Raw genomic sequence first — 14,028 nt, forward strand, 5'->3', positions numbered from 1 at the left:
TAACCATTGTAAAAATACTTTTGCTTCATTCATGCTTTCTGGGATTTTTCTATCTGTGGGTTAAGCTCACTCCAGTTGGGACATTTAGAATACACAGTGTTTATAATCTTTTTCTTTCAGCTCCAAAAGATGTGCTCCTTCCTCATAAACCAGACCTTGAGGTCTCTCAGAGCGAACCTGGTAAATTAATTATTTCATCCTTCTGGCTAAGAAGTGTATTTTTCAAAAACAAAATTCTTGAAGTAAATATATTTTTAATGGTTGTGATATGGAAGAAATTCAGTGAAAAATATAGGTATAAAATGCATATTCCTTTTGGGTAGATTGAATCATCTGGGTTGAATTATTTTTCCTTGGTTAAATGAGGGAATAGTACATAGGCTCATTGAGTAGATCATGCTAAAATTATCAATACCATTGTTAACTAAGCCAACTCTCACATCCTTTCAAAATGTAAATGTAGCTACATTACAACTATGGGTATACTTTTAAGTAAAAAAAAAAAGTGGATGCCTACTCAAAATTTTCCCCAAAGTGAGAACTTCAAAGTTTTAGTTAAACTAAGTTCTCTGATTAGCATCTAATGTGCAGAATTTTCTCTTATTTATTATAATTCTTAGAGAACATTTAAATTATTAAATCAATGCATCTGAAAAATATAGAAACTATTTTGACTTTGCCAGGTAGTAATTCTCATAAATATGTTCCTTTGACTTGCTTTTGGCATAGTTCTGCAACCTGTTACCTTTAGATTTGAGCCACCAAAGACAACAATAGGTAATGGTTTTCCCATATCAACCAACTCTGTTTTCTTTGCTACCATCAAGATTGCAGGCCTTTCTCAAATGATCCTGTTGAAACATCATTTCTTCTCAATTCATTTCATCATTTCATTCTCATTATTACTACTCTTTCCAAAATAGAAAAGCCATGATTTCACTGTCGTAATGGGTTTGCTTTGAAGACTACCTCAAGACATTACTGAATCCATCTTCATTTACTTCATTTATCTCCATGTTTCAATACGAGTCCACTGTGTTTACTAATGGTGCCCATTTAACAATTTCCATTGGTTTAGTGGTTCTCAGCTGTAATGTAACATACTAGCATGTGGTAAGTTTGAAAGATACTGCAAGTAATTATCAATATTGGTCAAAATACTAAAAATTGCCAGTGATTTGTTAAACTGAGCTCAAGCAGACTCAAGGAGATGATACCAACAATGATATTATCACACATTTTGTAATCCTGTATGCTCTCTTGAATGGAGGAGACAAGGACGAAGCTACAGCCAATAGTCCAGGACTGTGTCTAACCCACACCGCATCTCAACCAGCCATTCTGATGGATTGGTTCAAGAATAGAATGTCATGTAGTATGTGTTCTGGTGGAAAAACAGTTGAGAACCATTATTCTCATATTCCACAGTCATTTTTCTGAAAGTTTTGTGCACATTTAACTCTCTTCTTTCCTTTTTCTATTTCAAATGGAGGAATTTCATGTAATACCAATCTGGTCTGGTGCTGGCTTTGTATCTAAAAATTTACAACCTTGGTCCTTTTCTTTTTGCAGCTCCTCTAGAGACACGAGGCATCCCTTTTATACCCATGATTTCCCCAAGTCCTAGTCAAGAGGAACTACAGACCATTCTGGGTAAATTTCGTTTTAATATTTGTTCAAGGAGGGCTTGTCTTTTAGGAATTTCCCTTCGAGTAGCCATAATACATTATGTTCATAGCTTGTTTCTAAATAATAGGTTATTTAAAAATTCATTTCACTCAACGCTTTTACATTGACACTGTATTTGGCCTAATATGTATGCTGATTTTCAATATAAAATGTTTTAATACATCTAAGATGTGTTAAATTGGCTCTGGTGATTGTGATTTAGAATACTTAAAAATTTTAAGTATTCTAAAAAGAAAAATGTTTCTAAATCAATGCTGTTCTTTTTTGTTGCTTTTTCTGTATTTTAAACTGCATTTGGAAAGAAAAATTAGTTATCTAGTATTTATTAAGCCTTTACTTGGTGCACAGTTAAGTGATGCAGTTCTAAGAAGAAACTTTTAAAGAGGTGTCCTTACCCTAGAGAGCTCACGCTCTAATATGAAGACAGGACTTAGTTCCAATACTGCAGCCTCTGTGCCACTCAATACATTACATGCCTTTCTCTTTTTTTTTTTTTTTTTTTTTTGAGACGGAGTCTGGCTCTGTTGCCCAGGCTGGAGTGCAGTGGCCGGATCTCAGCTCACTGCAAGCCCCGCCTCCCAGATTCACGCCATTCTCCTGCCTCAGCCTCCCGAGTAGCTGGGACTACAGGCGCCCGCCACCTCGCCCGGCTAATTTTTTTTGTATTTTTAGTAGAGACGGGGTTTCACCATGTTAGCCAGGATGGTCTCGATCTCCTGACCTCGTGATCCGCCCGTCTCGGCCTCCCAAAGTGCTGGGATTACAGGCTTGAGCCACCGCGCCCGGCCCATTACATGCCTTTCTAAAATTTAAACCATGTATGTAACTCTGTGAGGTAAGTTCTATTACTTGCTCCATTTTACAGATTAGAAAATTGAGGCATAGAGAGTTTAAAAATTTGGCCAAGGTGAAACAGCTGATGTCAGCGCCGGGATTAGAATCTACACACTCAGCCACCAGAGTGCCTAGGATTAACCTCAGTGTTACACTAATTACAATGAGTGTGATAGAGAAAAGAGCAACATGTTGAACAAACAACCTGCAGAAATAAGGAAAGGCCTCTCAGATCAGGGTCATTTACACTGGGTCTTTAAGTTGGAATGAGAGTTGACCAGTCAAAGATGCAAATGGTTCTTTCAAGTTACAGACAGATGGGAAAGAGGCACAGAGCAAGGAGTGACAGTTAGACTAAACTGATGAGCAGGTAGTTGCCTGGAGAAACAAGGATGGGTAGGTTGGAAAGCTCCATTGGGATGAGCTGAACATGCTTTTAAGGAGTTCAACACAAATGTGTTCACTGTGTGGAAACTCTAGTTTGCCTTCGTTGAAAATGAACCAAAAAGCTAGAGTTCCTGGCTTGTGTTTGTTGGTGCCTCTCTCCTGTCTACACTGCATCCCACATGGCTTTACTTAAATCAGTGGCCTTATTTACCTGCCTTCATTCCTTTTCTAATAATCCATCCTTTGTGGGTGTCTACTGAAATAAAGTTACTGATCACATTTTAAAATAAAATCCTTTTGGAAGAAAAAATTAAAATTGAGTGAGCAAATATATTCTAATCAAATATTCATCTAGTCTAGCTTATTTCTACAAAATCAATGCCGCCCATGATGGCAAAGTTAAAAGTAGTTTTCAAAAACCACTACTGAATATGCTAATTATTTAACTTCTACTCCCTGTTTTTCTAATGTGTCTTGGTTTATTCATGTCAGAACCATTACCTGTCAATTATCACAAGTATATTTCTTGAGCAGAATCAAGAGAATACAAAAGCAGGACAGAAAACAAAAAGATAGCAGTGTATCATTTATACCAAGTGTTTCCTTGGATCTAGTACAGGCAAAGTGAACAGTGTAATTTGCTGTGTCTGTATGATGTGTGATTTCAAGGTAACATGGGAATGGAAGTGTTGCTGTATGTATTTTTTTTTTATTTTGTCAAGAGGATTGTGTTTGTATGTCAAACACACACTCTGATTTTCACATGAGAAAAATAGAAGATTTGGTTTATATGATATAAATATACATCTTTTCATATGATATATTTCCTTTCCACCTCATCAAAGTAACATGTGGGATTTATGGGCAGGGAAGAAACATGAAGGAGATAAATACATCGAGGCAACTAGGAGACTTTCATACATGAGCCATATCCAAGAATAGCCACAACTAGATTAATGAAACAATGATCCTGAGCTAAAAGCTTTTGGAAATCCTTATAACAATCATTAAAATAATAATGTAAGACAGCAGATGTCACAAATGAGAGTTATTAAAATGTACCACTAACTGAATTATTGCGATTCCTGAGTGTATTTCTAAATGCAACTTATCCTTTTATTATTGTATGAGGCAGAAAACAGTATGTGTTTTTTGGTCATATTCATGAGGGTAATTATTTAAAACAAGCCAATCTTATTGTGTTTCCTCCAGAAGAAACAGACCAATCCATCCAAGAACGTTTCACAACTAAGATTCCACGAACAACTGAACTGGCAAAGACAACTCAGGGTAATCCTCTCCCCCACCTCTGGAGAAGAACTTTTCCTTATTTGCTTTGAATCAGGAAAGACATTTTCTTTTCAGAATGTCATTTCTCATCACAGTGGATTACTTGATTTTTTTTGTCATTTTATAGGTGAAAGAAATCAGCCAAATCTGAATACTTATATGAATATCAGTTGAACATAGGCAAGACGAGTTCTTTCACTGGCACTTACTTTTTTTAATGTATTGTTGACCACTTGATGCTTCTAACTAAGAGTGGAAGATTCCATTTTTTCCCCACATTTGACCTTCATTTGCCTCGTTTTCCATATCTGATAAATAATAACTGTTATCTTCCTCTTCCTACTCCCTCTCTAACTTCCTCCTGGTCTTCCTCCTTGTCTTCTCTCTTTTTCTCACTTTCTCCAATCTTCCTCCATTTGATGAAACACATTAATAAGAAAAAAAGCTATTAACAAGAAAAATCACTTTTCAAAATTATGACAATATTTAAACATCCAGAGAAGTGATTTCCTACTTTTTATTTCTTCTCTGTGATTTTCTGCTTTCGGGGAAGGGAACTCACCTACACAAAGCTCTATCTCATCTTCATGCACTCAGAAGTATTTTCCCGTTTATACTTTTCTATCCTACTATCCTACTTAGGTTATGACACTTGCAGACTTCTAATACTGTGGTGGTGGTGGTGGTGTTTTTTAATGACCACTTTTGCCCATCTCTGCCTCTATCGGATGGTAGAAAGCCAAAAATAAGACCAAAAAGAGCAAACATTTAGGGAGTTAGACAAATAAGTTTATATTGCCCATTATGAGTTCTAATTTGAGGGGGAAAGTTGGTGAGAGAAGTTTAATAATAAGAGGAAACGATAATGAAAGAAATCTAATTTTAAAGTACATGTGTCACTGGGGCAACATTTACTCCAAGTAAACGTGACTAAGACTATGGTAAAGAGCAGTTCCTTTAAATTTTCTAAATCTTTTTTACTTGTTTGTATGGTTTAACTTTTATGTTTTAAACTTTTATTCAATTACTTCACTTAATTTTTATTTGCTGCTTATTTATAATTATACACAGAAGACTGAAGTATAATATGACAGCCCTCTCACATCTCTATTACCAGCCTCAACAATGAACAGATGTTCCGTTGTGATACATCCCTATTCCACCCTGATTTCTGTATGTTTATTATTTCATGTTTTTGCAAATCTCTTTAATTTCTGGCTTAAGGGAAGATAGCTGGATTCTCATAATCAATCTGTTTTAACCACAAAATACATAAATATTTACAACAAGCAGGATAAATGAAGACTCTCATTCCATGCAGGTTGTGTTGCCAAATGAGAAAGATTTCAGCTTTTTAGAGATATAAGGATTTCAGAATGAGGATAAAAGATCACAGGCCTGTTCTTTCCTTGTTTTGCCTTTTCCTACTTTAAAGAGAATATCAATATTGTGTCACCATTACTAGTATATATGGCATTTTAATCAAATTCCTTCAAAATACTGTATTAAATATAAATTTCACCGGTTATTAGGAGTATATCAATGATCTCATATCATTATATAAATTGTCTTAACATATTTATATATGTTGACTTTTTTCTTATATCCTTAGCTCTTTTTCTATGTTTAAAATTGAAACTCTGCGGCAGTTTTCTCAAGGCCATATATTGTTTAGTGATGAGCTATATGAGTAACTTACAACCTAAACTGAAATTATATTTCAGCTCTTTTATTAAAAAAATTATTTCTAGATTTAAATGAAGACTATGGAGAAAACTAAAACAAAAATTCAGATGCCATGGCTTTGAAATCATGTAGTGCTGATTATTTCTGTGGTCTACTCTCAATCTCTTTCCTGTCCAAAGCTTTAAAATTTATATGTATTCTAGAATGAGACAAGAACTATGATTCTTACTTTTAAGCAGAAGCAACCTAACATTCAAAGGGATTTACATGGAAAGACGAAATAGGTTAAGAGGGAATCCCACCATCTCAAAATTGGAAGAAAAAAATTGCAGATAATCATCAGGCACTTTATGGTTTGTGAAAATTAATTTTTATGGTTATGACACTTGGGAAGGCCCAAACTAAACCTATAGAGAATTTCAGTATGTGTCCGCTGTTGTTGGCTTGAAGTATGGCAAAATTCTGCTCATCACAGTCTTTACATTGGAAGTTTATAAATGAGCTACATTATAACCTATTTCACAGGCACACTTTTTTAACTTAGTAGGCAAGGCATTGCTGATTTATGGCTATATAAATATCCACTCGATATGTGAATAAAATCTTTAAAACGATGTAATCTACTTACATAGTTTTCAGGAAAAAATTTTTCCAAAAACGTTACCAAGAAAGCTGGTGGCAGGAGGCAGTATGTGATGGGGAAGTGGGGACAGAGGAGAGCAGCATGGAATAGATGAATTCCAGGATGAATGCTTACCTTGAAACCTTAGGCTGCATTAATGTTTCAGCAGGTTCTCACAAGTTGGCCTGCATACAGTGGTCACCCACTTATTCATTCATTCAGCAAGTCTTCATTAGGATGCCTTTCTGTGCAGGTCCTGGATAACTGGCCCAGGGATTATCTGAGTTCTTGCTCCTTGCTTGTCCTCTTTTGATAGGCAGGGCACCAGATGTCATTTTCTGTCATTTCTACAGCATTTTGGATGACACTGAGTGAATACTTACACATTTCAGGTTCATGAGCAAAGACCATTTGATAGAGACCACATACTCCTACTCTTTCTTCTTTACCTACCTAAACAGTCATTTCTCTTTTTACCTTTAAGATTGTTTGACTTCTTTAGCAAAGTAATATTTCACAATGACTCTTCACTGAGAGATTAGATGGATGGACAGATGAACAGACAGATGGATGGCTTATGGGTTTATCATGCTAAGCAAACATCTGGTAAAACAAATGCTCTTGAAAAATAGGGACAAAATGATGACTAATCCTTAACACACCTTACAAATGAACTACCTCATTCTATGTGCATCTTTAATTTTCAGTCTTGTATATTTTCTTTCTTTTATTTTCCTTTAGCATGAAGTCTATAATGCATAATGGGAATTTTCTGAACCTTCTTTATACATCCAGGCAAAGTGTATGAGTTGTTGGTCCCTAGGATGCTAAATCTCCACTCAGGAGGCTTTGGTCTATTGCTTATTAAATATAAAGTGTTCCTCTGTTTCAGCGCCACACAGGTTTTATACTACTGTGAGGCCCAGAACATCTGACAAGCCACACATCAGACCTGGTAAGTTGTTTCTCTGATGACTTAAATAATCAGCAGGCAGGGAAAGATAGGAAATGGATTGAAACAGCCAAATACACCAAAGGGGATCCTTACATTGCAATAAAAGATATACAGGGACTCTGATCTGTGTGGATAAGTGAAAAGATACTGATGAATCCATAAATGTGATAAGACTTGACTAAGGATTTTAAGGGTAATTAGATGCAGAGATCACTATGAAATTTTATTGATTTAAAAGTATTTTTAAAATAGTGTTGGACGATTTTCCTGACAGTTATAGAGGTAGCACAGAGTTAGCTATGACATGATATTATTTAATACTTACTTTCAGATATTCTTTCTCTCTTAAGAAAAGATGGTCTTTTTTCAGCATAGAAAAGCTCTTGTTCTAGGAGAACATTTTTACTTGATTCCTTCAGAGAATAAAAATATCACAAGTTCTAAACAGCAAAAATAAAGTTATAATTATATATTGGGAATATGTTAAATTTACTAAATTCTCCAAAGGTCCTAGGATTGCCCTCACAGGAGCTTGTTCAGAAAAAAAGTTGACTTGGAGGGGTTGATCTAGTTCGTGTAAATCACTCTTATGCTGAGGCACAAGTTGGACCAAACACTGGTGTTTTATTTTCTTTTTCTTTGTGATTCTAAGAAGTCTTAAAGTTCCAAATGATGAAACCTGCTTAGAATGAATATTCTAGGTGAATACATCTTTAGAACAATAATTTTATATTCTTTGGTTTATGTAGAGTCCATATACTTGTTTATAATTTTCCAACTTCTAAAGATAATTGGGCACAGAAATCTTTTATAACCATGTATATCTCCCTGTGACTTTGTGTGTCATGATAGGTGTTGAGAGCTTAATGTGAGACTGGTGATATTAAACATTTCTAAAAAATAAACAGTAACAATCATGGCTAATAATGACCGAGCACTAGCCATGTGCCCTGTGAGGTACAGTTGAGGAAGCTGAGGCACAGAGAGGAACTAGAAAGTGGATCAAAGATGAGCAGTATGGCTTCAGAGCTTCTCACATAAGCACAATACACTTAGTGCTCTTCCTTAGAGTCTTCTAGATGAATTGTAAAATAGGTCACCCCTTGAGACTTTGGTAAGGCTATGACTTTCTCCAGAGCAGGAAAGAACGCAAAATGGTTTCCTCAAGTTCTGTGCTTGACAATGGACTTTGTGAAAGGACTCATATAATAAAACCTCTGTACCTAGGGATTCCCACGAAAGGATGTGGAAAGACTCCAACTTCTGAATGGAGACCTTGACAAATACACTTCAGATTTTGTTTTTTCATTAGACATATGTAGTCCTGATCTTGCTTCAGTTCCATTTTGGAATGTATCTGATACCTATAAATGAAACAAGATATTTCCAACTTCGGACTACAAATTCCCTTGCCAGTTACTTTTTCAAGTCAAGTACTGAAACCCAGTGATCACCTCAGAATACAAACTCAGGTCTCTATTTTCAAATTCAAGTCTATTATTTTTATACAAGAATGTGGTTTCTATATTCTGAATAATATTTTTGGTAAGTCATCCTTTTTATTGCCTAGTTAAATGACTTTCAATTCTCTGAGAAATTTTGTTTTTCTTGGCTGCAAACTTTCAATAAGAAAATGAACTATTTATATCCCACTTTATTTTAGTTCTGCATAGGACAACTACAAGACCTACTAGGCCCAAACCCAGTGGGATGCCCAGTGGGAATGGAGTGGGAACAGGTAATAATCACAAATGTATTTCCTTTTTATCCTGTCAAAACTATAAGCGTTATTTAATTTTCATGATTTTGTTGAATTCACATTTTAATTTCCTTTTTACCAGTTTTTAAAGTTCTTAGTAACTCTGTAACTGAAAATTATAACTCATTCCAAAATCAAAACTTCAGATGTTTCTAAAAATAGTGAAGACTTTTTCACTTTTCTAAACCTAGTCTACTAGTTACTATATATAATCTTGCTTCTTAAAAAGATCCTGATTAAGTATAACTTGAGTGAAAACACTAAAAACAGCTATTTCCCCTAATTTCAAAATACTTTTTATACACAGACTGGTCTTTGAACCGTAATTAGTTGATTTTTAAGTTTATAATTTAACAAGTACCATTAAAAAGGTTTTGAATAACTGCATCTGTTAGCAATCTGGAATATGAAATTTAAACAAGAAATATTTAATCAGAGCAATTCGCATTTGGTTACCCTGGTTATAGTCATTAATGTTTTCAAATCATTCAGCTTAAATAACATAGCTCTAATCTAGTCAGATCTATGGGAGTAAGTACTATGCTAGAAAAACTAGGATACTGATCTGATAAATATTCAAACACCCAACTTCATGGATAAATGGTAGTTATTTAGATGCCTTAACATAGAATTGTATTATTCCCTTTAAATATTTTTAGTAGTATAACTCTTGTGTTTGCTTAGATAAAAAAAATTAGAATTTATTTAATGCATATATATCTGATTAACCCATGACAGTTCTCTAATGAAAAAGAGATGTGAATAATACCTAGAGATATTTAGTCTAAAAATTATTTAGCTTTGTTTAAGAATGTACTTTTGTACTTGATTATTATAGTCTCTGAATTTCTAGGAATTCACTTCTCTTCAAACCAAATGATGAGGCCAACACTATAAGTTCGTGACTCATGAAAAGTAAGAAAGCATCCCAGTATCTATTTGTGCTCATCTACTCTTTTAATTCTTCCCAACTGTGGGATTAGATCGTGCTCAATTTTTCAGATTGACATCAACAATCTGGCTATAAACAGAGCCACCTTCTCTCAGATCATTTTGGGAGGAAGGCGGGTACAAATTGTTTAATATTCAAATAATTCCTTGGAAGTGGCGTAAGTAAAAATAAAAGAAAGCACTTAAATGACAACCAAGCAAATGAAAGAACAAGTAAAGTAGCTGTGATCACACTTGAAAGCTACTAACCTTGGCCAGGCGCGGTGGCTCACGCCTGTAATCCCAGCACTTTGGGAGGCCAAGTCTGGCGGATCATGAGGTCAGGAGATCGAGACCATCCTGGCAAACACGGTGAAACCCCATCTCTACTAAAAATACAAAAAATTAGCCGGGCGTGTGGTGGGCACCTGTAATCCCAGCTGCTCGGGAGGCTGAGGCGGGAGAATGGCATGAACTCAGGAGGCGGAGCTTGCAGTGAGCTGAGATCGTGCCACTGCTCTCCAGCCTGGGCGACAGAGCAAGCCTCCATCTCAAAAAAAAAAGAAAGCTACTAACCTTCACTATAATATTGATTCTTACTAGAAACATGCAATTATCTCTCAGGGAAACAAACCATTATATGTTAGCTTATCAACAATATAAATATTTTTCCAAAGCCCACTTTTATTACAAATGAATATCTGTTACCTTCTTGTATACATAAAGTCAACTTTATAATAATTTATCCAACTTAGCTTTGGAAGAATAATACAGCAGGTCTTTTTCAATTTAATTTGTCAGTTGTTGGGAGAAATTGGGCTGGTGGGCACAGGTAGACAAAGCTGAGCTCACTGTTTCTTCTTTCTTTACTTCACCTCCATGCCCAACCAAAATTTTTTGTGCCTCGTCTGTATTCTTTTATTTGTCAATTGGGATCCCCTGTCAAGGAAGGACTTGCTGCCTACCTGCAGGGAGTGAGGTCAGCAGACAGCATCCAGCTATCATCTCCCTCAGAGTAAGCTTCAACCAGAGAGCACTGAATGGAGATCTGGGCAGTACATCTCCATGTCAGCCACAATAATTCATACCAACCAAATGGAATTCATCCTGGGAATGCAAGGTTGGCTCAACACTCAAACAAATTAGTGTAATTTGCCATATTAACAGAATAAAGAAGAAAAATCATGATTATCCAAGTAAATGCACAAAACAACCTAGACAAAATTTTCAGTTCATCCCTAATGAAAGCTCTCAGGAAATTAAGAATAAAAGGAAGTTTCCTCAATCTGATAAAGGACATCTGTGAAAAAGCTACAACTGCCAAAATTCACACCAGCAGCAGTTGTGGCCAAGTGGTTAAGGCAATGGACTAGAAAAAAGCTGCAACTAACACTGTACTTAATGGTGAAAGACTAAACACTTTTCTCCTAAGATGGAGAATACAGCAGGGATTTCTATTTTTGCCACTTCTATTGAATATAGTAGTGAATGTTTAGCCAATGCAGTAGGCAAGAAAAGAAGTAAATGGCATAAAATTCAGAAATTATAGATAACATGATTATCTATGTAGCATATGATTAAGAAAAACAGCAACTCTCAGATACTTGCCTAGAGAATACTACTTTAAGAAACTGGTGAGGAATAAGTATTTAAAAATCTCTCCTCTCCAGGTTATAGACTTACCTGAGTCCACCTTCCTTTGATTCTGCATAGTTTTGATCAGACTTCTTTATAGAAATGCAGCTGTATGCAAAAGTTTATTTTCTTCTCTGACACAATTCTACTGTCACATCCACACTTTCAGCCTCTGTTGACTCTTTTAATGCATCATTTTTGTGTTAACTGATTTCATGTTCAACTTTGACATCTTAGAATGTTTGTCTTTATTATCCATCTCACACACATTTTCCTATAGTTTTTCTTGCTGAAGTTTTCAACTCAGATATTTCACATTTAAAAAAATTAGTTGATAAAGGAAGTGTTTGTGATCTATAGGACATACTCTTTAATTTTATTTTTAAAAATTTATTTCAATGGCTTTTGGGTTTTGTTGTTACATGGATATACATGGATGAATTATACAGCAGTGAATTTAAGATTTTAGTGCACTCATCACCTGAGTAGTGTACATTGTACCTAATATATTGCAGGTTTTTATCCCTAGCCTCCTCTCACCCTCCCCCTTCTGAGTCTCTAATGTTCATTATATCACTCTGTATGCCTTTGTGTACTTACAGCTTACTTCCCACTTTTAAGTGAGAACATCCGGTTTTTGGTTTTCCACTCCTGAGTTACTTCACTTAGAATAATGGTCTCTAGATCCATCCAAATTGCTGCAAAAGACATTGTCGTGTTCCTTTTTTATCACTGAGTAGTATTCCATGGTGTATATATACCAAACATTTTCTTTATCTGCTCATTAGTCAATGGGCACTTAAGTTGGTTCCGTATCTTTGCAATTGTGAATTGTGCTGCAATAAACATACATATGCATGTGTCTTTTTCATATAATGACTTATTTTCCTTTAAGTAGATACCCAGTAGTAGGATTGCTGAGTCAAATGGTATAGTTCTACTATTCGTTCTTTAAGGAATCTCCAAACTATTTTCCACAGAGGTTGTGCTAATTTACATTCCCACCAGCGATGTATAAGTGGTCCTTTTCCCCACATCCACGCCATCATCTATGGTTTTTTGACTTTTGATAGTGGCCATTCTTGCAGGAGTAAGGTGGTATCTCAATGTGGTTTTAACTTGTAGTTCCTGTAGGATATGTTATTTATGGTTTTAGACCACCTAATATTGTGCCCTTGGAAGGCTTAAAAAAAGAAAAACAGATTCTGAGGCCTAAAGACTACAGACCTTTGACTGTTGAGGTCTCTATAAAAATCTCGTGATTCCATAAGCCCCAGGAATATCTTGAGTCCAGTGTATCTTATTTCACAACATCATTATGTTTTACCTGATGTATGTGTATTTTATACATGTATGTGTAGGTAGATATTGCTCTACCCCAAGGTTAGAAAGTAGCCTGCCAGAGGTTGAGATCTAAAGTGGGTCATTTTTCTAGCATTCTGCTTTTCCGTGGTTTCCAGAGACATGTCTCAGCTTAGCTGATGTGTCCTACCTATTAAAATCTCCTTGAGACCTGCCTACAGAGATGCAACAAGCCATGCACACACTGGGCCAAGCGATTGTGCAAACTACAGCCCCACAGGCCAAATCTGGCTCATTGCCTGTTTCTGTAAATAAAGTTTTATTGGAACACATCTAGCTTTCACATTGTACTGTGTACAATGTGTATTGTGTACAAAGGTACTTCTACAGTACCATGGCAGAGTTGAATAGTTGTGACAGAGACAGTATGGTTCACAAAGGTGAAAATATTTCTTGTCTAGCATGGGGTTGGCAGACTGTTTCTGTAAAGGATAAATGTTTTCAACTCTGTGGGCAAAACAGTCTCTTTCACAGATATTTAATTCTGCCATTGTGCTATGAAAGCAAGCACAGAAAAAGTTTGCCAATCCCAGTGCTAGACAATCTCTCTGACTTTCTCCCTGAGGGAAGTTGTGCAGCTATTTTTTTTCATTCAGCCAACATTTATTGAAAGCCCATCATATACCAGGCAAAGCATAATTCTGAAACTACCTTGGCACATGTGATTTGACAGATATTGTTAAAAACCTGAATCCTACACTCCTTTCTCTACACCCTAATGAGGGAACCACGATTTACTGCCCCCCCATGAGTGTGCTGCACGAGAATCCAGTCCCCTCAGGCTGAGGAATGTGTTTTTCTGGGCTGTAACTAAATCTTCCAGCCTGCTGGCTCCCTGCCGCTGGCTTTTTAGCCAGGTGCTAAGATTTGGGACAAGAG

At 35.9% G+C, this 14,028-nt stretch overlaps 1 protein-coding gene across 1 annotated transcript in view; it reads left to right on the plus strand.

Annotated features, from left to right (window-relative positions):
* The window catches only part of ABI3BP (ABI family, member 3 (NESH) binding protein), a 126,662-nt gene that overhangs the window by 72,080 nt on the left and 40,554 nt on the right, over positions 1 to 14,028 (plus strand). Inside the window, exons 42-47 of the mRNA XM_011999891.1 lie at positions 121 to 180; positions 730 to 777; positions 1,573 to 1,653; positions 4,123 to 4,200; positions 7,401 to 7,463; positions 9,127 to 9,201. Coding sequence (XP_011855281.1) covers positions 121 to 180; positions 730 to 777; positions 1,573 to 1,653; positions 4,123 to 4,200; positions 7,401 to 7,463; positions 9,127 to 9,201 — 405 coding nt within the window. The remainder of the gene's footprint in view (positions 1 to 120; positions 181 to 729; positions 778 to 1,572; positions 1,654 to 4,122; positions 4,201 to 7,400; positions 7,464 to 9,126; positions 9,202 to 14,028) is intronic.

The sequence above is a fragment of the Mandrillus leucophaeus genome, unplaced genomic scaffold, assembly GCF_000951045.1.
Source record: "Mandrillus leucophaeus isolate KB7577 unplaced genomic scaffold, Mleu.le_1.0 Scaffold608, whole genome shotgun sequence".
Lineage (NCBI taxonomy): Eukaryota > Metazoa > Chordata > Mammalia > Primates > Cercopithecidae > Mandrillus > Mandrillus leucophaeus.